The sequence below is a fragment of the Etheostoma cragini genome, chromosome 18 (genome assembly GCF_013103735.1).
Source record: "Etheostoma cragini isolate CJK2018 chromosome 18, CSU_Ecrag_1.0, whole genome shotgun sequence".
In the NCBI taxonomy this organism is placed as follows: domain Eukaryota; kingdom Metazoa; phylum Chordata; class Actinopteri; order Perciformes; family Percidae; genus Etheostoma; species Etheostoma cragini.
In genome coordinates this window covers 5,933,723-5,960,375 of record NC_048424.1, presented here as the reverse complement: position 1 = coordinate 5,960,375, position 26,653 = coordinate 5,933,723, and the positions used below count along the sequence as shown (strand labels likewise).

Genomic DNA, 26,653 nt, shown 5'->3' with positions numbered 1-26,653 from the left:
CCATTCGGTGGGGATTTGGTAACACAACATCCCACCGTTGATTTTATTGGTGGGTCTTTAGAGGGGGAAACACTGAAACTCAGAGAGTTTGAGGAGAAAAAGGGGAGAGAGGATATGATGAAGAGGGGGAGAAAGGAGGAGCTAGAGGTTTAGAGTGGGAGGAGGAGAGGGACTAGAGGGAAGAGAGGGGGAATAAGGAGAACATGAGAAGGGGGGATGGTTTAATAAACGTTGTGTTGCTTTGTTTAGGCTAACAGGCCATAAATTCCAAGGAATTGGAGGGGGGAGAACTGGAAGAGGGGAATGAGGTAAAATAACCGTTAGGAGAAGTTTGGATATGGCAACAAAAAGTAGGGAGGAGAGGAGAGGAGTTAGTTTGTTTGACTAAACTGACTGATTTTGCTCGACTCCACCAGACACGGTGGAGTCTGCACAGTATCAACACTGCTGGGGAGTGTGTGTGTGTGTGTGTGTTGCACTAGTCAGTATCAACATAAAGAAGGTGAAATACTTTCACAATAAGAATCTCACAGCTACCCCTGATGAAAATGAATGTCCTATTTTGTGTCTTTTGTGAATTTCCCTTCACTGCATTCTTAACCGTGAACATGACACATTGTTTACACCATTCAAAAACATTTATTTAGTGCTGAAGTGACTTAGGGAAACACGGTCGCAGTAGGTGTCCTGACCCTACAATCTATAGAAAACGTGGAAAGCTATTGTTAAGTTCCATGAATGCATGTAAATAAATCAGAAATGCTGAATGTTTGAAGGTATTAACTGGCCTTTCCCATGTGTCAAATGAAGCTGTTGGTGGTGCTGCATATGTTAATTTTGTTGTAAGCCAGTAACATACTGTGATGTTTACACGTAATTTGCAACCCCCCTGAGAAGTATACATTGCAGTTGCAAAGGCCAGTTCAAGACTACTAAGCAGTAATTCTGGAACCAGCAAATGTTTGGCGTTTTGGGTTGATCAGAACGTAAACAGTTACTCATTATTAAAATTTGTGTTCAATTCATCTGCTATCAATCCCTTGGTAAATTAATGATTCATCGCTTCTAATTTACTTAAATTTTGAGTCCTTGGGCTCAGCAGTAAAACGGAAAACAATACCAAACATGATTGGGGGAAGAATCATTATGGCAAAAAACAAAGGTTAATGACCATCATTTATTAACTGGCTATTTCTCATGCAGGGCGACGTGTGCGAGCGCCGACCCGCGGTCTGCTCGCGTTCATTATGGGATCAGTCTTTATGGAGTTGTTAGAATGACAGAATCTGCTCAGATGAGATCTTAATGAGCGCAACAGGACATGTGGTAAAAAACAGAACTGTTAATATTTGCCATAAATCATCATGGCTACACTTTAATTTGTTTCACATTCAACAAGCAATATGTTGTGTTTTAGCAGACTACTGAAAGCAGCGGAAAGAAAGAACCGAGTCCATTTTCTGTTTATTTATTGTAAGTAATATCGCGATATCCAACAACGTTATGGCATATCGCATCATTTCCTCATGCAGCACTAATAACTACCCTCAGATTGTGATTGATGAAGAATAGTGTCACCACGGTTAAGTCTAATTTGTAATTTAACAATTCATTCTAAATTGTTGGTTAATTAAATAGTTTGAAAAACTTCATTTGACTAGTAGTGTATTCCTAATTACCCAGCTATCACAAGTGAATTCTCAACACTGAAACACTGGCAGGACTTAACTATTTATATACAACTTTGCCACAGACAGATATCAAGGCTGAAGAGGACCAACCAGAAACCTGACAGACAGATGTTCAACATTTAAATGTCTGTCTGCAAACTCCCACACAGAGCCTGTCTGTTGGCGTGATTGACTGTGGGTGCGTATACGTGTACGCAAATGCTGTCAGGCTAACCATGTGTCTGCAGTCATCTAGTCATCTGCAGGGACACGGACACACACGGACACGGACACACACACACGGACACACACACACACACACACACACAGGTGGGCTGGCAGACAGATAGACCAGAGGACAGATAAGGATGGCAGACAGACAGATTTAACAAAATAAAAAAATAAAAAATAAAACACAAAAAAACTGTGTAACATTTTTTTTTTTTAAGGTTGCTCTGGATTATCTGATAGAAGATTTAAATCTCCGCTTACACAGACAGACAGAGGACCAGCATCGTGGTGATGTGAAGATACATGGCAGGGGATGGAGATGATAATCTTAATGGACTGGTCATCTGTCTGTGAGCTCCTGATTCAAACACACACTGATAGAGGAGGGTTTATATATCTCGAAAGCTTTTTCAGCTCTTGAACTAAAATCAGCTTAAAGAGCGGAGGAGAGAGTTATTGGAAAGGAGTGTAAGAACAGTAAAAATAGTGTCCTTTTAGATATCACGATGAACATATTGTGGCTGAAAGTGACTGTAGCAGAATGTCCTCTGGGATTTTATCATGAATGAGACTTGCTATGGTGTACTGCACAGAGATTGCTTATGGCTACTTTTGTGTGTGTGTGTGTGTGTGTGTGCGTGCACGCGTGTGTGTGTGGTGCAGCAGCTTCATGACAGATGTCATCTTAAATGGACTAATGGAAACTACTTCAACCACTGCCTATAGCTACAAACACAACAGATACACAAGAGCCCTTTGGCCAAGTCTATAAAGCAAGTCCACCTGAAGGCTAACATGAAGAGGCTCAATCTTTCATACACACCCACCCACACACTCATAGCTCCATTGTCACATTCACTTAACATACAGACAAACCAATGCCTAAAGTAAAGTTAAAAAACAAACAAAGAGCTTTTGTTTCTGTATTAAACAAATTTGAATGTTAGCTGTCACTTTGATTTCTTAATTTAATCTAAAGGGTAGCAAAATAAGCCCCAGCAATGACAATAAAAAGTCATACATCAAATGATCTTCCTGTTTAAATTCTACTTTCAAAGATTATTTTTGAGCTATTTATCTTTATAAGGTAGTTGATAGTAGAGAAAGAGTGAATGTGAGAAACAAAACAAGTGTGAAAGGACAGATTTTAAACTGGGACACTGGGTTACACTTTAGCCAACTCAGTCACCAGAATTCCCCCTCACTCACTGTGGTTTGGCTTGACCCCAGTATTGTCAAACATTTACCAAAAAGACAGGACAATGGCAGGGTTTAGTTCCAGGAAAACTGGAGCTTTAGTGTAAGGTTTCTGCCCCAAGACCAAGTGCAACCTTCATTTTAGTATGCTAGTTTAGAAATATAATAGTATCATAGTTACTTTGTGCTATTAATTGCAGAGTTTCCTGCAGTGCAGGACTTGCACAAACAACATATGAATGTAAGTTGCAAAAACCTCCAACAGCTTACCAAATAAACATGATTTTTTACATGACTCATTTCAAAGGCGTGCCTCTGAGTGTGACTGAAAGTAAACACAGAGAGTAGCCACTGGGAACGGCCATTACGGCTAACTGCATATCATTCTTATTATTATATTCATGTTACTGGATAAAACTGTGAATTGAATTATTATGATAATTGAGGATAAATAACAGATGGACTACATCGAAACATATCTTTTAAAACACTACACCTATATTCATTTCTACTTCATCTACAAACTATCAGGTAAGAACTCACTGAGCGATAAAAGTAGTTATAAACCCCTCCTGTCTCAGGGACTGAGTATTGTATACAGAGATTAGTGAGAGCAGATGTAGAGCCTGCCAAAACCACCTTTCCTGCTTAATATGAACTGACAGTATTTCTGCCTCGCTGGGCTTTCATTAGGTTTCTATTATTTTTGTACTAAATAATTTGTCTTTTGGAGCCTAGCACTCCAAGTCCTGTTTGACTCTGGCATGTACAAAACAAAAATGTAAAAAAGATATCAAAGCTTATTTTCAGTTTCAAAGGATTAACCAGAATGTGACCTTCACTGTTGATTTTTATTTACCTTGGATTTTTGTAAATAAACATATGAACATCACATTTGCTTTGATTTTTGTCAGAGCAAAGCCTTGTGGGATACCAAACTCCACTACATTGTGATCTCTCTGCAAGTCTCTGCAGTGTGAAATATCTGTGGTGTATAGTTACTAACCTGTCACTTTCACAACAAAAAAACAACTCCCTCATTAACAACCATCCTGTGAGTGCTTGTGTGTGAAAAAGGGAAAGACGGGGAGGGAAGATAGAGGATATGTGCAAGAGGATGTGTGGTAATTAAAGTGGACATTTAGAAGAGACAAAGAAGAGGTGTGGTCGGCTACTGCGGGAACAAAGTTTCTCAGAGCTCCTTTATTAAAGACCAGGCTCAACTAAACAAACAGCACCTGGAAACTTCAAAACTCCCGACAGCTGTCTAACTTCCAACGACAGACAGAGACAGACAAACACAGCAGGGGAGACACACAGACAAATGGCATGCAGATTAACAAACAGACAGGTTGGCAGAGTCACACAAAGACAGACAACAGCAAACTAGCAGGAGCACTTAAAAAAACAAATCTCTATGTAGCACTGAAACTTTTTTGTCATTTAACATAATAGTTCCAGCACAATCAAATAGTTCATGATATGCTAAACATCTTCATACAGTCTCAATATCACTGCACATCAATACTGGCTTAATAAGGTGTTTGTAATATTTCAAAAGACGGTGTACTGGTGTGTAAAGGTGAGATTGCTTATCAGGTGCATAAACAACTATAAATGAGCATTGAGTCCAAATGTTAATAGTTAAAGACAAATTGATTAAAAAATGGGATGAATTTGGATGAGAAAAAAAAAACTAATTAGATCAGAACAACGGATGTCTACACATTGAAAAGAGAACTTTTAGTGACAGTTAAGGTGAAGATGGTGGGCTAACGATGACGACAATAAATACTACGACAAAGACGACGATGATGACTATGACAGATGAAGCTCAGCTCTTGACCGGCCACTCGTAACTCACCCTTCTCAGCGCGCCCCATGTGAGCTGGGTCCAACAGAAGCAAAGCAGAGAATAATAAGAGAGTTAGATTGGATAGCATGCACAGTGTATAGTCACTTACACAAGAAATAAGCTGTGTTTTTTAAGATTGAACATCTGCATATCTATGGATCCACAGAGGAATATGCTTTCTCAGTTGAAGGGCGGCAGCCGGCAACCAACAATAATTTTCTTTATCATGACCAATATATAATCATTTTAACATCACGTAAAACAGAGTAAAGACATGGAGCTGGAACTAAAGACTGTTAGGTATTTTGCTTGAAAAATGACTTGAAAACATTGAACATCAATACCTATTTTGATAGTGTGTCCCTATCGCCAAGTTTCAAAAACTGTCCAGTATCAAAAGCTTACACCAAACCATCCTCTTATACATACTTTTGTTTACTTATCCTGAACAGACCGTTTGTGTTTTAAATCAAAATTTTGCCTATTTTAGATTGTATTTTATATACGGGCACAGTCTCGTGTAGCTGCTTCTGTTTAGACAACATTAGACACGCCTGGTGTTGTCTATTATAAGTATGGTCTATGAAAAAGATCAAAGCTAAATTGCCTTGCCTTAAGTTTGATTTATAGTTGTATTTGAAGGGATAACAGCAGCAACCAAATGCACCAACAGCTTCAGAAAACATATAAAATATATGAAAACACATAGCAATGAAAATATAGCCTCCCATTTGACATGACACACACAAATCTGTATCAAAAGTAGTGAGGACAATCTGTTGACTTGCACATTTCCTAACACACACACACACACACACACACAGGCCATGTCTCCATACATATATCATTAAATCATTACACACTAGACTACACAACTGGTACCAGGGCTGTTCACATCTGTGTTGGTGTAAGGGAAAGACAGAGTGTGTGTGTGTGTGTGTGTGTGTGTGTGTGTGTGTGTGTGTGTGTGTGTGTGTGTGTGTGTGTGTGTGTGTGTATTCACTGTAATGTAATTAATCAGCTGAGAGTGTTGATTACTTAATCTGTCATTAGCCAGCCATGTGTGTAAGTGTGTGTATATGAGTGTGTATGTGAGGCAGCAGGGTGTTTCTATGCCCCCTTGTACTGACAGCTGTGACCAGAGCTGAACAGGGCACTGCAGAGATTGATGATACTGGACTAATACCATCATTCATCAGGGATGTGATATTTCAGGGATTTGTTTTTGGCCGCACTGCCTCCCTTCATTTGCAATGGGACTTTTACACTTTCTTGGTTCCCTTCCTGCTCGCTGACTGATTTACACCCATCACGTAACTATATTGAAAGCCTAATCCGGACCCTAACATTAGGGACATTTCTTTCCGCCTGTTTAATGTAAATTTTCAAATTCTGCATAAACTGCCTGAATGGGAACACCAGAAACTCATGAAGAAAAGTTGAAATACTGATTATAAGCTTGTCGGAGATGAAAATGTTGTGATATCAAAGAAGACAAGATGCAATAAAAGCTGATGGAAATAGATTTTTCTAATACACCTTGATGCTGCAGTAACTGCTTCTTCTACTTGAGGCTAATCTTCCATGTCATGCTGCTTCCGGGATGGATGATAAATATGGTGGCGTTTTCTTACACCTTGTAGACTAGGGCTGCGGCTAACATCTATTTCCATTATCAATTAATGTGCTCATGTAATTCTGTAATGTACCAAAACTCTAAAAGAGGACGTCTGCTTAAATTTAATTTAATTAATTCCTTAATTTGTCCGACTAACAGTTCAAATCTGAAAGATCTTTAGTTTACAATCGTGAACAACAGCAAATCTTTGCAATGGAATAGCAAGGGAACGTTAAAACTTAAGTGAACTGATAAAATTATCAAAATAGGTTTATAAGATACATTCTCTGCGGATCGACTAACTGATCAATCAATTATAATTTGTGGTATAATATAGACTAAATTATTAATCAAGAAGATAATCGACATGTAAACAATGATGAAAATAATCGTTAGTTGCAGCTCTTACTTCTATTTTAATTGAGTCATCATAAAGATAGTTCAAGGAAACGTCCAAGGAATAATATTTGGTTTTCCCCTAACCTCAAAACATTTGCTTGGAACATGTCCAAACTATCAAGGCATAGGCCTACTATTAAAGTACATTCAGTTTTTGAGCTGCATGTTAATGCAGCTCAAAAACAAAACAAAAAATAACAAACCTGTGTCAATCATGTCATGTTCTCACTCTCCCTCATTCTTAGCAATCAGTCAACAGCAAAAGGCTAAAAGGTTGCAGCGTCGCTGTGTGTCGCTAGTTCCTTTTTCAACGCAAACCCTCAAATTCATTCATGCACACACACACACACACACACATTGCACACATTCTAATGAGGGATGAGCTACATTTACACACACACAAGCTTTTCTTTTTTTTAAATCTATGACTGAATTGAAATCCGTAGAAACAAAGGGGCATTTGATTAGAAGAGAAGACATTACAATGGATCTGAAGGACAGCGGACTGAAGCATTACTTTTAAAGAGAAAATAAATTAAACAGCATTTGATTTGGTGCCATTTTACATGGCACCAGTAGAATGAGGAGGCATATTCACATGAATCTATATAAATGAGGCAAACATTTCACATGCTCATCTTTGTACCACTGTACTCCGGAGGGCTTAAAAGCATCGGCCTCCCTCCTTCTCTTTAAGTGACAGCAACACACATTTGCTTAACACACACACACACACACACTCCCTGCCGTTTTCACAGTCTCTTGAGTGGAGGAGATGCCCACGGCCAAAAACCATTGGATGCATTTCTTGGTGTTTTTTTTCCCCCTCCTCCTCTCCCCTTTTCACTATCACTCTCTTTCTCTCGCCTTTCTGGGGGAAAACACACAATTCTATTTCATCTTCCAAATGGAGCTGAAAAGTAATTATAATTAAACCAACTTGGTTCTAATGTTCAAAATACTAAAATAATTTACAATTATAATTAAACCAGCTCAGATGTGGTATTCAGTAGCAACGGCAGCCGTCTAATTCGTTTGGAGACACTAATGGAAAACAATTATTTCACTTCATTAAGATTAAAGACGCCTTGAATCTATGTCAGCGCTCGATCAGAGAGGAGACAGATTTAGAAAGTTGTCAAATTTACATAAACTCAGTTACACTCGTTTATTACACTGACTTTGTAAGAGATAGACCAACACAAAACTGCAGCAAAACTGCCTGATAAGAAGAGACGAGGGAGAGACAAAGTTATATAAATGCCATAATTTATTATTTGACTTCCTCATGGGAAACTAGAATAGGAAGAAAGAAATGAGACACATAGAGAAAAGAGAAAAATCGTCTCAAAGTGACTTTGTTCAAATGTGATGGGACAGTTTTAAATCCTTGCCACTGATTTTTTTTGTCCTTGTCCATGATTTCTGCGAGCTACTTATGCTGCACAACACAAATCTCTCCTGTAATGCTCCGCGATTTCCTTCATTCTTGGCTCCTGATGCAAAAAATCACCAGTCTGTTTTTTGCAGTGACAGTGACACACTGGCTGTGTTAATGATCTGCCTATTAACCCTATCAGCCTCATCAGTTTAACATTTTAAAAGTGCAGTCAGTGATTGAAACAACTGTGAAAATCCAGCATGTGCCGCTAACTATCTTTACCCTAAATGCAAACGCGTTGTTTCAAGTGTGATAAATGAAAAGTTGTCTTCTTAAACTCTGCAATTTGTCATCAATTAGGATTCACAGTGTAAACAGAAAGGGGCATGGCAATAACATATCTATCCCTAAGAACCGGGTCCTTACATTGCAATTAAAGTGTCATTTTTCAAGCATCCGATTCACTAAAATTACGGTTAATGGTGCTTGGTTTTATTTAATCTTTTTTATTCTGCAACACAACCAACTGCAAGTTATTTTATTATACCCCATGTCCAAACTAATGACCTCCCAATATCTGTAAAGCAGCATCCAGTCACTAGCATTTACTTGCTAATTAACAGCACTCGATTCCCAGAGGCCTCAAAGAAATTCCACACATTTGTTACCCAGAGGGCCAAATGGCCACAAGGGAGGGGAGAAGGGGGGCAGTTACAGGCTGGGGAGGGGTAATAAACCGTTCACAGATGAAGAGGTAATTAATGTGTAATTTCTATGCAAATCATTAACAAGCTTAAGCGAATAACGAGGTTTTTGTACTATTTCTGGTTATTTCCACTTAAATGGAGCTGGATATGACCTTTATTACAGCCACATATGGCTTAAGTATTTTAGAGGTCAGCTGTGTGTGTGTGTGTGTGTGTGTGTGTGTGTGTGTGTGTGTGTGTGTGTGTGTGTGTGTGTCTGTGTGTGTGTCTCTGTGTGTGTGTCTCTGTGTGTGTGTGCGCGCGCGCACGTTGGGGTTCACAGACGAACAACTGCTGAATGCGGAAATAAAACGCAGAGCGGCCACGCAGACAGACAGCAGGTACAGAGAGTTTGACTGTGCCGACACCGAGAGCTGCAGAAAAGAGGCTATATCCCGTATACTGTATCTTATATTAACGGTCTATGCTACATACGGACTTTTGGTTTTCTCCGCGTCCGATCACTTCTGCACCAGCAACAAGGCTGTATGATAACTCCGCTATAGGACTTTTGCATTGCCATCGCCCCGGAGGCAGTTTTTTTTCTCGTACGTGTTCCTGCACACGGACGAAAGGGGGGCAGATCGAGGCACTTTGCGATGCTGGTTACTGTTTGAATCCAAAAGTCCTGAAGAAAAGGTTTCAATGCATCTCGAAGAAATATAAAGGAAGAGGGTTATTTCACGGACGTTTTATTTACTAAACACTGGGAATGCACACGGTTGCGGGTAGGGCTACTATGAACTATGAGAACTTTAGGTTTAGGTGCCACCCCTTAGCAGATACAGTCCATAAAATCACATTTAACATCGTTCATTTCCACAGATTTACAATTTGTAAAAATATTAAACTTGGGGCTTCAGACATAACTGACCCTCTTCATCTTTTCTCTCTTTAAATTCAAATCACACGGTGTAAGGACCAAACCCATTTAATCCAACAGGCGATCGGTTTAGAGACTATTTTTCCAACCATTAGGTTTTATTGCATGCAGAGCGAATAAAGTTGGAGCAGAAGAGGATCATTTGGTTTGCAAAGACCGAAAGGCTCACGGAGCTTGCGAGCCAAACCGACCATTGCCCCGTACAAGAGTCCCAGTCCTCTTTGAAGACTTGAAATGCATCACAGACTAGAGAGAATTACACCGTATAAAAAAACATTAGTAGGCTACTATGAGTGTAAAATACTAATACTAATAGAATAGTCAGAGAATAATTGCTGAATGCTTTAGATGAGGGCGATGATTCACACGATGGAAACACCATAAGAACACTGTGATAAACATAACAAAAGTCATTACAGTGACACTATTTCGGTGAATGTTTTAGTTAATAGGGGGTAATCTCGTGATGTACTATTATATGGGGGTGATTTCGGTGCACACAATAACTTTTTCTCCATCCATGCGCTGCTCGCGAGGCTGCACGGCTGAACGGGGTTTGCCCACACTGTACAAGCTCTCCACTCCGCTGAGAATACAAGCTCTAAACCGGTAACCCCATGCAAAAGCTGCGAATGGTGGTCATTGCAGCTTGTGTTTCGGTCCTCAAATCAGACCATTAGCCCAAAGACACAACAATAGCCCAAAGAGAAATATTGCAACTAAGTTGTAGGCTACACCTTTAAGGTGTAGTTCACAGTCCAGCTATTAGGTCAGTAGTCATTTGTGCAAATAAGTCCGACCTAACGTTACTTGACAAACAGTACCTGAATTCAAACTCGAGCAGACCATCACACACAGGCTTTTAAATACGACTTGAATGCAACGTACGAAACATTTTACATTTAAACTGGGACAAAAAAAAGCATCTCCACTTCACTCCGCGAAACCCCCTGCACGTCTCTCCTCCGAGGAGATTTGAATAACAGCCCCAAAGCGATAAAACGGACCCGACGATAACATTTTCAACACGGAGGCGAACTTTTCTCCTGCACCTAAACACACACCTGTCGGCGATTCATACGCGTACACAGCTGGAGGAAAATAGTCCAAACTTTTCAAACAGAAAACACTCTAAACTGTCAATAATTTTCCAGTTTTTGTCCTTACCTGTCGGTATCTGTCCGGAGACGTTACCAACTGCCGAAAAGAGAAACAGGAGTCCCAGGAATACGGGGAAAAGTGTATCCATGTTTTAAAACGTGGCCGTGTTTAGAGTCCGAAACAGTTTCCCCCGGAAAAGTTTTCCCTGCGACTTTTCTCCTTCTCCCTCTTCTTCTCCTCCGTTTTCTGTGTTATTTCTTTCTCTCTTTTAGTTGGTTATTTTTTCCTCCTGTTGTTGTGGATTCAGCCGCCCCATTCTCTACCGGTTTCTCTTATTTCGCTTCCTACGGGCTCTCGCGGACACTACACTTTGTTTCACGCGGAGTGAGGGAGCGCGAGAGATAGAAGGAGGTAGAGCCATGGAGCGAGCGCAGCAGAGAAAGTGCGTGACGTCACGAGGTAGGAGTTGACTGAAAAAAATAAAAAACACAAATTAGAAGAATATATTGTAGCCTATTTTTTCATCTTGACGAGCCACAACGATACAATTAGGCTTAAATGTTTAATAATTAATGATAGTGATCTACTAATTAAATTTGTATGAAAAAGGCCAGATTCTACATGGTACTTTTTTGGTACTTTAAGCACATTTTCTGATAGTATTTCTGTACTCTTACTAAAGTAACGTTTTGAATAATGGGCTTTCACTTGTTATAGAGTATGTTTGATGTTGTTGAAGCTCATTTTCATCTGTAGTCCCTTGAAAGGTCAACATATCATTATTTTACATTAATAAAAAAGAATACAACACAGATATATTAAGAAAATTAAGAAAGAATGAATAAGAGAAAAGAGAAAGAGAAATAAAATTATATGAAAAAATAAATAAGTACAAAACAAAGAAGGTCAGTACCTGGGATGGGGTAAATCGGCTGATGATGGTGGCAGCTTTGATTGTTTTTAGTCCATCTCTTGAGTGTGTTTTTACCACTTGTTATTAAAAAACATTCTTGCTAATGAACAGGGTCAGCTCTGGTGGGCTCCCTGACAACAGCTGATTCTGACACAAACATTTTATCATTCCTGCCGCAGTCCAGGACCCCTGTACAGCTCTGGGCCCCCTAAACCCTTCAGCCACCCCCAGCCCCAAAAGCACTCCTAAAGCCTACAGAAAAGAATAGAATTGGAAAGAAAAGAATAGAGTCAGCCCATATATTCCGTAGGTGACATTAAAAGAAACAGACACAGGAATTTCAAGTTAAAAGACTGTGTTTGATCATATGATGATGTCTGTGTTTATGTTATGTGTGTATGTATATGTCTGTAAAATTGAGCTTATAGTATGTTAAGATTAAACAGAGACATGAAAGAAGGTCTGCGGGACAAAAATCCTGCTCTTTCAAAGACATAAACTAGAGGGTTTGGATCTGCAACGTCATCAAGATGTGCAGCTTCTTTTTGATTTAAAGAAGACCTTGTGGACGGTTAGTGGACTGTGAACATAACTGTAATTTTTATTTGTTCTCAGAACCTTTTCGCCAAAAGTGATTTAAATTACTCCAGGATTTGGTTGAAGGATGACCGTTATATCCTTGGTTTCAGCCCACTGCATTTGGCACATTTTACACATTTCCAATTCATTTTCTTGATATACAATTGATATATGTGGGTACTGTGGCTAACTTACTAGTGTGGGCACTACTCTGTATGTTCCCGATAAAATTAAAAACAAATTGTCTGTCCACATTTCGCTGCATCTGCACACAGTGGAGACAGCCGTGCATGTCATAGTGAGGCAGGTGACATTGTGACAGGCACTTGCCAAAAAGACAAAATAGACGTTTTGATTTTGGTACACAGCTGAGCTAAAACTATGTGGTGTGGATGAAAATGCACGAGCAAGGAACCAAAGTGTATCCTCTAAGTGTGTTTTGTCTCTCTTAGTGCCGCCTCTCCCATGTAAAAGGTGTAAACAATATCTTCTCCCAAGTTTCTGGCAGCGAGAGACAAGAATATTCACACATCAGGTGAACTTTGGTCTCGGCAGAGACATTAGCTTTATTGCTATGCTGGATGGTTGATGTGCTTGTAATTGTGGTCTTTCTCTGACTGTCCTAACAGTAAATTGAAGTGTCCTTTAAAATAAACCTGGGTGCCCTGTCACTAAATATCACACTAATGCTACTACCTTGTTTTAAAATCTGAATTTGCTATTGCGTGCCCAGCCTTTAGCGGTGCATCCTTACTGTTGTGATTGCTGAAGCTGCAGGTTTCAGGTTGTTATTTGCAGTTATTTTTAACTCATACAGTGCTATGACATCATACTTTTATATGTATATATCCAGGCAACCTTTACATTTGAAAGTTTGTGTACAGTGAGCTGAAATAATCTAACCATATCTACACGTCATACTCAGAAATTATTTTGCATGGGTCTATACAGTGACTATAACTTAGTTTACAGTCATGAATGTCTTTGTCACCCTGTTCAAATATCAAAGTGTTCAACAGCTGTCATATGCATCTGAGAAAGATAAAACTGTTTTAAACACTTTTTCTCTTAGAAAATATTCACTGTTAATGTCAGATCTTCTCTTTAGTGCTACATATCACAGACGTGCTGAATTCCAATTTCAAAGTAGATTTAGTTACTTAGATAACATGAAAGCATTTTCTCTACTTTTTGTATTTCTTTTTCAGAAGCCTTTGTACCAGACATCGTCTTTCACAGGGTTTGAAGGTGCCACCATTGCTTTTTATCCCTCACATCGAACAAAAGTATCATGTTGCGACACTTATCTGGCTTCAGGTGCCAGAAGCCTGCTGTGAGAAACACAACAGGTTATCAGTGCTGTGTAGTAACAGATCTGGTAGGCAGAAAGTTAGTCCACATGGAAAAATCTGTGTGCTGCAAATGGACAGCAAGCATAAATATATCTTTTATTTGTAACCACAGGGACCGCGTTCTACCATGACGCTGGTGCGTTGTCCCTGTGCATTCAATTTTTTGCAATCTAACCTGTCATAGTTTGGGCTGGGTTCTGAATTCAATCCTTTTTAGGCACTGACTGAATTTCCTCTAAAGTATCGAGAATCAAACAAATGCCTCGTCCTACGGTCTAATGCTTTGGTCCAGACTGAAATATCTCACCAGCTACTGAATGAGTTGCCATAAACGTTTTTACAGACATTCCCTGATCCCTGAAGAAAGAAGACCACTGATTTTGACAGTCACATCAGCTGGTTGACAGTTTTGTATTTTTGTGAAGTATCTCAACAGCTATTAAATGGATTGCTTGATTGATATTGACTTTAGTGATCCCTGAATCCCCATCTAGCGCCACCATGAGGTTTACATCCGGGCCCCCCTCAAAGATGAGCCTTATCATCAGGTAAAAATGTTCACTTTGTCCAATAATTAGTTTTATGACCAAATATCTGCAAAATTAATGACATTCCCATCAGCCTCAGCTATACCTTGTGCTATTTAGCAAATGTTAGCTGCTAAGCTAAAAGTATACCTGCTGAACATCAGCATGTTAGCATAGCATAGGTTCTTAGTCTTGTTTTCTCACTGAAACAGGTGATACTGTACCGTACACACAGCTCTGTGTCTCTGTTTTCATTCATTTCATTCCCAAAACTAACAGCAGGACAACTTCTTCTTCCTCCACTGTTTGTCTGTCATATGCTTCATTTGAAAATAGAGATAACACACAGAGAAGCCAAGAGTGACTTCATCATTTTTCTTTAGGTACTTTTGGAAAGCTAAATGAAAGGATCCGATAATTTTATTAAATGGATTATGATATTTGTGGGAACATTAAGGTCAAAGACTTCATAGAAAAGCCACACATCTGTGAAAATGTGTCATAGAAAGTAATTGATTAATAAAAAGTAAGATATTGAGTGGTTATACAACATTCAATCGACCAAGGAAATAAAAACAGAGTAGTATTGTCTCTGATCTTGACTGCTAAAAAAAAATGAAAAACCAAGCAACATTGGAGGTCATCTCTTTTAATTTTGGCTTCAACAGTTTGAATAGAAAAACCAATTTGGTTTTGATTTTTGTAAAGGTGCAACCTTCACTCTGTGAATATTCCAATGCATTTAAATCGTTCAATATTTGAATAACCATATAAAAAAACTGATTGAATTAAATTGTTATAAAGGGAACTTGACACTGGATGTTCCTGGGATTCTGCCCTCAGATTTTACAACTATGAAGTTAATTTGTCAAAGTGATTTAGTGATTTAGTGAGACACAAATAGGACGAAGAAGAAGTGCTAATAACTGTATGTGACTACAGCTATCACCACTGTTAATGCACAGGGCATCCCAGCTGGATTTTGAGCTTGGGGTACTCGGTGGTTGTCCGAGTATGGACATCAGAGGTCAGTGGAGGGTTTCCAACTTTGACCTAAAAAAATCTGACTTGTGAGTACAAATGGAACGCGCTATTAGCTCTGTTTTTGGTTTCTGCCAACACCTGAAGGAAATATGTGTCTCTTTATCTGCTAAATGCTTCACTGTTTTTACCAGCCAACCTTTGTCTTCTTGCTGTTTGGTGCTGAGCAGAAAGTGTCTTGAGTCTTTTGTGCTGATAACAGCTGACTGCTGCGGTTGGAAACGAGGTTGATGAGAGAGCTAAACTCATAAAGTTGGAGGCGGGGACACCAAGGCAAGGAGCTGAACAATGCACACTCATTTTATCCATTGTTGATCAACTCGTGCAACTTTAAATAAAGGTAGAGGTTCATGATTGTACCAGAATAAGTTTACATGGTTTCATTTTCAAACTTTATTTTTGTTGTACTGCCCATTGCTGTTAGAAGCAACTGCGGCATCAACGGGTTGCTACACTTCAGTGGCCGCTATGTTGAATGTAAACAAAAGATGCTTGGTCGGTTCTTGGGAGTGGCACGTTCGAGTACCTAGGAAAAGATCAAATCAGCCAGCTGTTTCTCCAACTTTGTTCACTTGTGGAATACCTGCAGAACAGGGACATGGAAGCAGTTCTTTTGTAGAATATGGTGAACTAGTGTGTGTTGCAGCAGTGTTTTGCCATTGAGAACAAGGGGGCTAACCTTAGAAAGCCCTGCAGATATTGAATAGCTCACCTGACTGAATTCAGGATACATTCAGAAACCTATCTCACTGAAAACCTTTTTACAAGTTTGTATGCGTGTGGAAGCACCAAATACACCAAATAACACCCCAAATCACAGAAAAAGTGATTTGTTTCATAATATAGGCACTTTAAAGGATGAGTATGGGGGGGCTGTTTGTATCGAATGTATTGGTGAGTTTGAATTAGCGAGAATTAATGTGTACGACTGAGGACTGAAATTCTCCTTAGGCAACAATGGACCTAAAATTATGTTTGGAAAAGGACACAGTGCCCTTGTCTCAGGAGCATGCCACTTCATGAGGTATTTGTTACAGTAACAGATATTTCAGCACATCCACATCAAAATCACATGTTGTCCAACAAGATTGAACCTGATTGCTTAGTCCAATGACCAAAAGCTCTGCACACTTTGCTCGGCAATGGTTTGCTTATTTCCGGGGTCTCGTCCTCCATAAACCACTTGAAATCAAGGAGAGGGTCAACTTTTCCTACTACAGATTTCACACATTAGTGTTTTTAGTCAAAACTTAAAACTTAATAGCCTTTACTTTCCAGTCTCCAGTGAGTCAAGTCTCAAGTTTCTAAATGTCGTGACCTGTCTGACTCTGGTCCAAGCTGAAGTCTAACTAAGTCTGCAGCTCTGGAAATATGAACAGTTATGAACCAGGTTGTATTATTTTTCAACCGGTTTCAATGTTGTTATTTTCTTACTCTCAAAAATAAAATATTCTGGAACGAGGAGAGAAAAGGAGAGGAGAGGAGAAGAGTGGAGCATTTTCTAGACAGAATTGGCAAAGCTCCACGTTAACACAAATGCACAGAGTTACTGCAAACCATTTGGGGTCTGTGTGCGGGAGATATGCATGTTCATGTTCAGTCTCAAGGTTGCCGCTACGGTAGGAAAGTGCTGTGGGTGTGAGTGTGTGTGTTTATATTCAAAATAAAATATTTGGCAGATAGTGAGAGAACGTTTGTGTGTATAGTCAGGTCTGAGGTATGCAACCTGGTGTGGGAGTATGCAAACACACACACACACACACACACACACACACACACACACACACACACACACACACACTTGCTTAGAAACATACTTGAAGCTGGTTTTTCAGCTCATTCTTTAACACAGTGTAACAGTGGGTATTGTGCTTGCCGGTGTGGACAGATGTTGCCGAGTTGCTCAGCAAGTAGCTGTAGGAAACATGCAAGTAGCTGAAGGAAAACATTTGTCTGATCTGACACTCAGCCAAGAAAAGGTTCAGATGAAGCCACCAGTTATCCTCTTTAAAGTCACAACAATATTAGATGGTAAGCTGGCTTCCCAGAATGTTTTAAAAACTTGTGTGTATGGAATACCATCTTGCTCTGTCTGCCAAAAAAACAATCTCAACTTGTGTAGCTTTGATGATTTTCCTGAACTGCATCTCATCAGCCCTTGTGTGTTAATTAAAAAACTAAAATGCATGCAGATTTAAACACAAATAAACTGTATACCATAAACCTGCTTTGGCCTTGAACATTTGGTTTGCTTGCATTACACTGGCAACACATAAAGCTGGAAAAATGATTTATTTCCTAGCAACCATGATCTTATAACGAGATGGTGACACACTGCATAATGACCAAATGCCTGTTTGCTTCCAAACTGTATCCTGTGCCTCTCTGCCAATGTATGTGCATGCCTAGAGAAGTCATGTGACAAAAGACATGGCCAAGAATGTTAAATTTAACCCAGAACACAAAGTCTTTGTGAGAGTGTTGCTGAACATGTTGAGAAAGTTCTTGTCTCCTTTGTTGTTGTTTTTACAACATTGTGTGTTGAAGTGCAACATGTTCAAATTTCTTAATCACAGCTTTTAATGAGTTGGCCACTTCATAATATTCCCATCCATGCACCATCCACTGAGGGGAAAGGGTTAGTCCACACTTCAACTGTAGCGATTTCTCACAGTGCTTACAGATTGAGCCCAGGAAGACACAGTTGGCTGTGATTTGGCCAGTGCCTGGCTTTACTAAAAGCTGTGAACCTGATTTAAAGTGATAATCTGCAAGATCAGTGCTCGGTTTTGTTGCATTTTGGCGCAGCTAAAGAGGATTTTCCAGGTTAAGACCTGCAGATACAAGAAATTACAGCATCTATAATCTGGCTACAATTTGATGTAAAACAATGGGAGATAGAAAGTGACAAAACTGGCACTGAATGACATCCTAATGTTAGAGATTATTACTTAAGAGGAGTGAAGTAGCTGTTGAATGGCGCTTTGAAGCTGTGTGTGTGTGTGTGTGTCTGTGTGTGTGTGTGTGTGTGTGTGTGTGTGTTTGTTGCTGGTCCAGCTTGGCCTATAAGTCTGGCACTGCCCACTTGTCTGTTCTGTCGTTACCATGACAATGCCCGCCATGCCAGGCCAACACCATATGGTTGCTATGGTAACGCTCCATTTTATTTGGCGGATGCCGGAGAACCAGGTGTACCTGCCAGCTGGTATCGACAGGTTGATGGTGGGAGTGAGTGTTTGTGTGTGTGTGTTTGTGTGTGTGTGTGTGTGTGTGTGTATGTATGTGTGGTGTGTGTGCGTTGTGTCTGTTTTAGAGTAGATAAACCAAAAACGTTGAGCCTGCAGGAGTCCGAATCAAACAGAAAAGAATATAGCAGAGCACTGTGTTTTTATTTATTCCCAATAGCAGATATTTAGAAGCATCAATTCATCATTTCTGAAACTCATGGGTGGACCATCGCCTGTAGTTCTTGCGAAAGCCGCATTGGCTCTAGTATGTTTGAATCAGCTTCTGCTCGGCCAATTGTGAATTTTGAAGCTGTGATCCAGGGACTCAGTGAGATTGACCTCAGTGATTGTTCAGTTTTTATCACGGATTTTAGTGAAATCAGTTTGTATTTGAAACGGAACAAAATTTGCAAGGCCTGAAAAAAATATTTGGCATGGTTTGTTTAGATTTCTATGTCTTCCTTTGCAGGGATTTTTACACAAAGTACAAATACACCTGCAAGTAAAAATAGTTTACATTACTGTGGGTGCAGAACCTATGCATATCACACCATTGGGTTTTTCACAGAACTAAATTAGTTCTTGAACGTGGGCTAGGTCTGGAATTGTTTCATTTCACCCACATTTTTACATTGAAGGGGCTTTGTTGAGTTTTTTTGTTAACATTTATTTTACATTCAGTGTTACTCAGCAATATTGATACAATCTTTTAAATTCTGCATTGTAACATCAGTGTTTCCTTGCTTGCTGTCTACTGTAGCACTGCTAGTGGTCAAAAACTCCACCTGTACACACTCAAAAATGGAGGTATGAGACAAGAACATTTCGTCACTTACAGGTACACTTTTTAATATGTTCCCTTAAGACTAGACTTCCCTTTTGACTAATTTAAGTGCATAAGAACATGAAAAAGACGGTTACACAATTGTACGTCTCCTCCAACAAGTATTATTACGCTTTTAGGTGCTTCTGGTTTGAGTGTCTAATAACTACAAATCTGATACTGGTACACTACTACAGTGAAGGAGCCATTAAGTAATGTGACTGAGAACCTGACAAACCTGAACTTGCACTTTTAAACTAGGGTTGTTGATGGAAAGTGGGTGTGTGTATTTGTAATTTAGGATCAGATGCCAGAGTCTACATACAAAACTGGCTGCATTATTGAAATAATTTCATGTTGATCAACCAGTTTAGACAGATTCCATTCAACATTCTTTAATTAAATGATCCAATGACGGCTGTTAAGAAACAGACTTAACCTTTTCCTACTTCTTACACTTCATCAACTGTATGCGTTTGTGCACCAGTGTGCACCTGAGATGGTTTCTAGATCCTCAGGGATTCTTAGTGGGTGTGGAAGAAGAGTGTTGTCTGGCAATGATGTCGCAACTGTACAGACATTCTCTGAGTTAGAATCTCTTGCTGGCAAATTGAATTAATTAAATGTGGAAGCAGAAAATCATTGCATCCATGTCCCAAATCCATAACTTGCTAACATAAAGTATATAGGTTACTGATTGCCATAATAAATATATTTTGTTTAGCAGTATACATGAAACCAATGTACCTTACCATTTTGACCCAACAGGAAATTGTACTTACATCAACCAAACAACAATGGTTCGGTTGATAGATAGATAGATAGATAGATAGATAGACGTTTTAATCCCAATTTGGGAAATTACTCTATTACAAGCAGCAATTTAAATTTCCAAATTCAACACCCCATTCAATCTTTTGCTAAGGTTGGTGTTGTTAGTCCATTGTTGTAATATTGAAAATAAAACAGATTTTGTGACATCAGCATCTTTTTGAATAGATTATGTGTCTCCCTTGTGGTTCACGCGGAGTATAAAGAATGGGTAAGTACCAAACGTTGGGTCATGAGGTTTATAATTGGCATTCACAGCAGGCCAGAGAGGACAGGGAACATGAAAAATTACATCAAACTTAGGAGCCTGTGTAAAAATATGCTCTTGCCAGAGGAGGTGTGTGTGTGTGTGTGTGTGTGTGTCCTGTAGCTTTTCCCTGTGCATGCAAGTCTCTCTGTGTGTCACCGTAAATGTGTGTACATTACAAGTATCTGTGTCTTGGTGTGTGTGTGTGTGTGTGTGTGTGTGTGTCTTTGCCTGCAGAGAGGAGAGGAGGTAAATTTGTTTCAGAGTGTTTTTGCTACAGGCATGGTAATTATGGTAGTTTTTAATAACTATGCTTTATAATCATTTAGCACTGATGATGCACACACAGGCACGCGCACACACACACACGCACACACACACACGCACACATACACACACACACACACACACACACACACACACAACTCTTAAGGCACTAATGAATTTAGATGTGCTAGGCACTGAAGCCGAACTTAAAGGTGCGGGCAGAGAGAGATAGATAGAGGGATAAAGAGCGAGGACGGCCAAGAGACAGAGAGGTGGGGAAAGTCAGTGTAACAAAATTACCATTTGTGTATGAAAAGGTTGCGCTGCGTTCATAATTTTTTATCAGTATGTTCAGCAAATCAATGAATCCATGCGAACGCAAAGAATTAATACAAATGTTTCCAAATCGCCAATGTTTATGAGCCTGAGTGCACAGAACTGTGGCTGAGAGGAGCAGCAGTCCCTAGTAATTGACAGGTCCACTTTAAGAATTTCTTTCAAATCCTTCAAATTGCGTAAATGTCAATAACAGGTTATCGTTTCTTTGGTCTAATCGAGTGGTTCCCAGTCTGGAAGAGGAATCTGAGCAGTCATGGCATGATTCATGGAACAGGAAAGAAGCAGATATTTAGATAATAAGAGGTTTTGAAGGAAAATTAATCTTTGGTTAAACTGATCACATCTCAGACATGTTTAACGGCTCTCAATCAGACTTTGCTTCAAGGGGTCAACAGCCAAAAAGGTTGAGAATTCAGAATCTGAAATCTTCCTCACAAACAATCAATTCTACCATTATGACCATTTTTTTGTGATTTTCTGTGTGGAGGTCTAAAGGTAGAAGAGCTATCTCAAGCTTTCTTTTGGGATATTTCACAAAACTGTTTCCATTACTTTTTGTGTGTACAACTAAGTGCACACGAGAAGAGATTTAGGATTTCAGTTTAGGGAAGGAGAAGGTTTTAGATAAATAAACCAATAAACCATCCTCCTCTCCTCTTTCCTCTCTCCTCTCTCTTCTCTCCTCTCTCCTCTCTCCTCTCTCCTCTCTCCTCTCTCCTCTCTCCTCTCATAGGTTTAGACAGGTACTGAGTGTGGCAGAGCTGAGTGAATTGGTTGCTGAGATGGGTCATTAGCTTTTCGCCCTTGCAATCGATCTGAGGCGGAGGAGACGGGGGAGACAGAAAAAAGGGAGCGACAGACCGAGTGAGAGAGAGAGAGAGACAGGAGCATAGGCGCCTTTAAATAGAGACGATTGTAGAGAATCAAACACTGAATGGAGTGCCCGCAACAGCGTTGGCCAGGTTAAATGGATTAAACTGTCTAGAATGCTTTGTTTTAACTTAATGCCACAGGACCAGTAAGTGGGCCTGATAAGTCGGCCATTTTGTGCCCCGTCGTGTATAAAATTGTATTCAGTTTATAAAACCAGCATAGAGGATTATTTAGTGTCAGTTATCCAGAACAGCTAATCTACTGAGTAAATTAACTAATTCAGAAGAGCGAGTAGTCTGAATGGTATTCTAATTAATTTATGGAACTGTAGTAATTTTCTTGCTGAAATATTAATATAAAACTGCTCAAACTATGTGTTGGAGTGAGAGAAAGAATTCAAAGTTTAGGCATGGATGATTCCCTTGAGCCCCCTTCCAACCTTCAATCCGTTCTTCTATTATTTTTTTATTTTTTAGCCATGCTTCGAGTGTTATGCCGAGCTGTGCCAGCCCGCTGAGATTTGCGTGCACCTCGCGGGAGGGCACACAGCGTAAAGCAAAGCTGAAATAACAGGGGGATGCAAATATTGATTGTTACAAAATTTGTTTTGCCAAACTAATGCATCCACTTCTTAACTTCTCGCTGGAGACCCAGTGAAATATTTTAGGCCTACTAGCACATATTTTGGACTGTTTTGACTGGACAGTGTGAATTTCATACATGTAATCCTCATCTCTTGGCTGAAATAACACAAGGAGGCAAATCCCAGAAGGTACAAAATCTCTTCTGCCGAATAATGCATCCACTTTTTTCCTTTTCGGACATTTTGAGATCAAACAATGTTGCCAGTCTAAATTTCATACACGTAACACTCACCTGTTCTGAGAAAGGACAGTATGCAATTCTCGGCATGTAATAAAATATACCTCTGCAGAATAATTAATCCACATTGCAACTTAATGTCTAGAGATCATTTTGGCTGCACAGGTGTACATTTCATGCATTTAATAACAACATAAACTGAAATAACACGTCTTGCTTACATGCATTACTTGGAGGCTTCAACAAGTTCTACCAAATAATGAAATCAAACTATGATAGGAATCAAATGGTGTTATCAGCTTGCCTAAGTTCATTGACTTTGGCAGAGTGAATATGACATTCATTTTCTGCTATAGAAATAACTAATTTCAGGATAAAAGCTGTCTGAAATGCTTAAAAACAAAGTGAAAAAGAACACAGAACAAAGGGTTCACCCTCATAAATACTGAGAGATTATTTAAATCTTGCAAATTTCAGACCAACCGTATCAACGCAATGCTACTTTACCACTAATAAAACACTGATGCCTCTAAATGTTCATTGTCTACAGACTTCAGAAATTGTTGAATGCAAATCTCAGCAGGTACAACTTGGCACAACACCGGGGCCTAAGGGCTGGATCGTCCATCTGTTGGTCCACCACTTTGTTCCACACTGAAACATCTCCACATTTATAGATGGATTTGGTACAGACATTCTTGATTTCCAGAGAATAAATCCCAATTACCTTTACAATCCCTCACTTCCCCTCTTTTCTGTCACCATCAGGTTGAAATTTTTGGATAGTTGTTGGATGGATTGCCTTGACATTTGACACAAATATCTGTGGGCCACATGACTTAATTATAAGTCGGTATTTTAAGTCATTTTGTCAAAGTTTTGACTCTCAGCATCTACTGGACACAAACATTTTGTGCTCATTGTTCCCGATGATCTCTATCAATGAATTTGGTGATGTGCCATGACATGATGTTTTACCATACCATTATTTCCCTTCATTATCATAACACCTGTGCAATGTATTTTTTTTTGTCCTGTCCTAAGTGTTTTATGTCTTAAAATATTCTGGTTTTTAGTTATTTATTGGACTGGTTAACACCAGACCTTTCTCACTTGTAACTGAGAGTTACAAAGGGGGGGTCACCAACAGACGCCGCTCAAATGACTCTGGCAATTGGATAGTCCTTCAACCAATCAGGCCAGCGATCCGGTTGACATAGCAGTGACAGCGCCATCAATGTGTTGCTGAGCTTTGGTGGCCGTCATGTTGAATGTAAACAAAAAGCTGCTCGCCGTCGCTGAGCTATCGTCAACGTGTAAAGCTCGCATCAACGGTTGTGATTGGTGACCCGATTTGGAAAAATTGGAAATGGACTTAAATGGGCTCCTCGCCAGACGGACTTGCAAAGCAAATCTGAAATTTACCAGAAGTTCATCAGGGTTTTCCCATACTTTTTATTTTATATCTAGTGCACCTTCAGTTGTGGCACTCACAATTTCATTGTATGGGCCTCATGCAATGAGAATAAAGGTTTACCTTATGTAATATTCACTGTAATCCTCTGATTTTCCATCAAGCCCCATTATGAGGTCAACATTTATTTTTTTCCAATACTACTTGAATTCTTGCAAAACTAACAATATTCCCATCACAACCCACTTAACTAAGCTGGTGAGCATTAAACCTGTTAAACATCAGCGACTTAGCATTGTAATTGTGACCATGTGATCATGCTGGTCTTAGCAGTTAGTTTAAAGCACTACTGTGCATAAGAACAGTTTTACAGAGCCAACTGTACACGTAGACTCCAACATAAGACAAAAGGTGTGTTCAGACAAAGACTGACCTCTCACCAGATGTTCTATTATTTCTCTCCTGTCCCTCTTCTTTTTCCTGTATTCTCTGTGTGTTTATGGAGTAGATTCATAAAGCTCTGGAACTCTCATACATTTCTCTATCCCCCATACATCCATTGCTTCATGTAACCTTCTTCACAGTCTCTCCTTCCCCCCCTTCCCCTTTTTTTCCAATAAAGAATTTCCCTCTACTTTGCCAACACCATGTAATTATCATGAAAGATGTGCTGCGTTTGTGTTTCTTTCTCTTCACAATTCTTACATGCAGACTCGCACTCTCTTTCCAGCATGTAGACGGAGTTTCATCGTATTCGACTACACGCTAAAACACTACAATCCACTCTGCTCATCCCTTCCACCATCATTACAATCCTAATGAGCTGTGACATCACCGCCTCGCCATTCTAACAGACTGTGACATCACCGCGTTTGTGTTTATTGATTAAAACGCTGGCAACCGTCAGGAAGTTGAAATAAGATCCCAATCCAATCACTGCTTGACTTAATGGCATTAGTAGCTGCCATTGGCTGGCTGGTTTCTCGGTAACCTGATTAGTACTAAAGCAGTTTGATGTTAATGAGATTTGCTCTTATTGGTGTCTGATCAAATCACATCATGGTTTGCTTGTGCACAGACACACACACACATACACACACACACACACATACACACACACACACACACACACACATACACATATAGATGTGAAGCTTAAAGGAATGCAAGAAAAGACACACATACTTAGGCATTAATGCACGCATACAAAATCCCACTTGCAAAAACCCACTTATATCTGTAAGACACACCCACACGCACACACACACACACACACACACACACACACACACACGCACGCACACACACACACACACACACACACACACACACACAGTTACAAACACACATACCAATTATGTCCTGCAAAATTAAGCACTGTAACCAAATCTACATATAACATTATCCAAATCAAACTTTTGCACTAAATAGCACACACTTCATTCATATTATCAGATTTTTGTCTAACCAACTACACACTGTTGGGCATAATGAAAAGCACTCTCATCTTTAGTATGGTTTACCATAATACTAAAATAGTTCAAATTGTAGAATATTCTTCAAATTGCTCACATGCACAGAAATATTTTTTTTATCAAACCGTGCAACATATGCACAGCAGATATATTTACATTGGACTGGACAAAAAGACATTAAACAGAAAAAGAAAATTGCAGAAAAAATACATTAAAAAGAGAAAAGAAAAAAAAGTGGTGATTGAAGTGGTAACAATTAAACATAGAGGTGTTTGGCCAGGTGGCAAATATGTTAGCCAATTAGCTCATGTAGAGTCATTTTGAATGGCAGGGTTTTGAAACATGTTACGTTATGCCAAATAGTTTTGTCTTATGCAGAGAACCGTGGTCGGTGCATTTTAAAAGTGTCATTTTGAATTGGTAAATGTTTGTAAAGCAGAAAATGTGTTTAGACTTGAGAAGAGGTTCTGCTTTCTGTGTATCAGTTTAAATAATTGTTCTACACATGTCTTTTTAGTGTGTTAGCAATTGGAAAAAACTGTAAAACTGACGGAAAACCACCAGACACTCAATAAAACAGAGCAGGAATTAAAAATTGTGGAGAGAGGAGGAAAAGAGAATAATAGAAAACAGAGAAGAACCTGGTTTTAACCATAAAATGAGCAAGATGTTTACAATCTATACCCCAATTATGCTGCTAAAGCTGCTGATTTTGAGGCACAACAACAAACTGGAACAGAGGGATAGACTGTGGGAGATTTAGGGCTCCCCGGAATCCAAGTTCTGCAGTAACATCGACAACATCAATCTGCAGCGAAAAACTCCATCAATCCTCTGGAATT

The 26,653-nt window shown here is 39.4% G+C and overlaps 1 protein-coding gene across 31 annotated transcripts in view; it reads right to left on the bottom strand.

The window, feature by feature from the left end:
• Window positions 1–11,476, bottom strand: part of ptprk (protein tyrosine phosphatase receptor type K) — a 118,158-nt gene extending 106,682 nt beyond the window's left edge. For 28 of the 31 annotated variants that reach the window (XM_034899436.1, XM_034899442.1, XM_034899440.1 and 25 more), the window contains exons 1-2: window positions 11,148–11,476; window positions 4,963–4,986 (exon numbers count right to left, since the gene is read on the bottom strand). In XM_034899436.1, coding sequence (XP_034755327.1) covers window positions 4,963–4,986; window positions 11,148–11,229 — 106 coding nt within the window. In that variant the 5' untranslated portion in view covers window positions 11,230–11,476. The remainder of the gene's footprint in view (window positions 1–4,962; window positions 4,987–11,147) is intronic. The other 3 variants (XM_034899443.1, XM_034899459.1, XM_034899468.1) reach the window with 1 other exon arrangement.
• Between the last annotated feature and the right edge of the window lie 15,177 nt (window positions 11,477–26,653).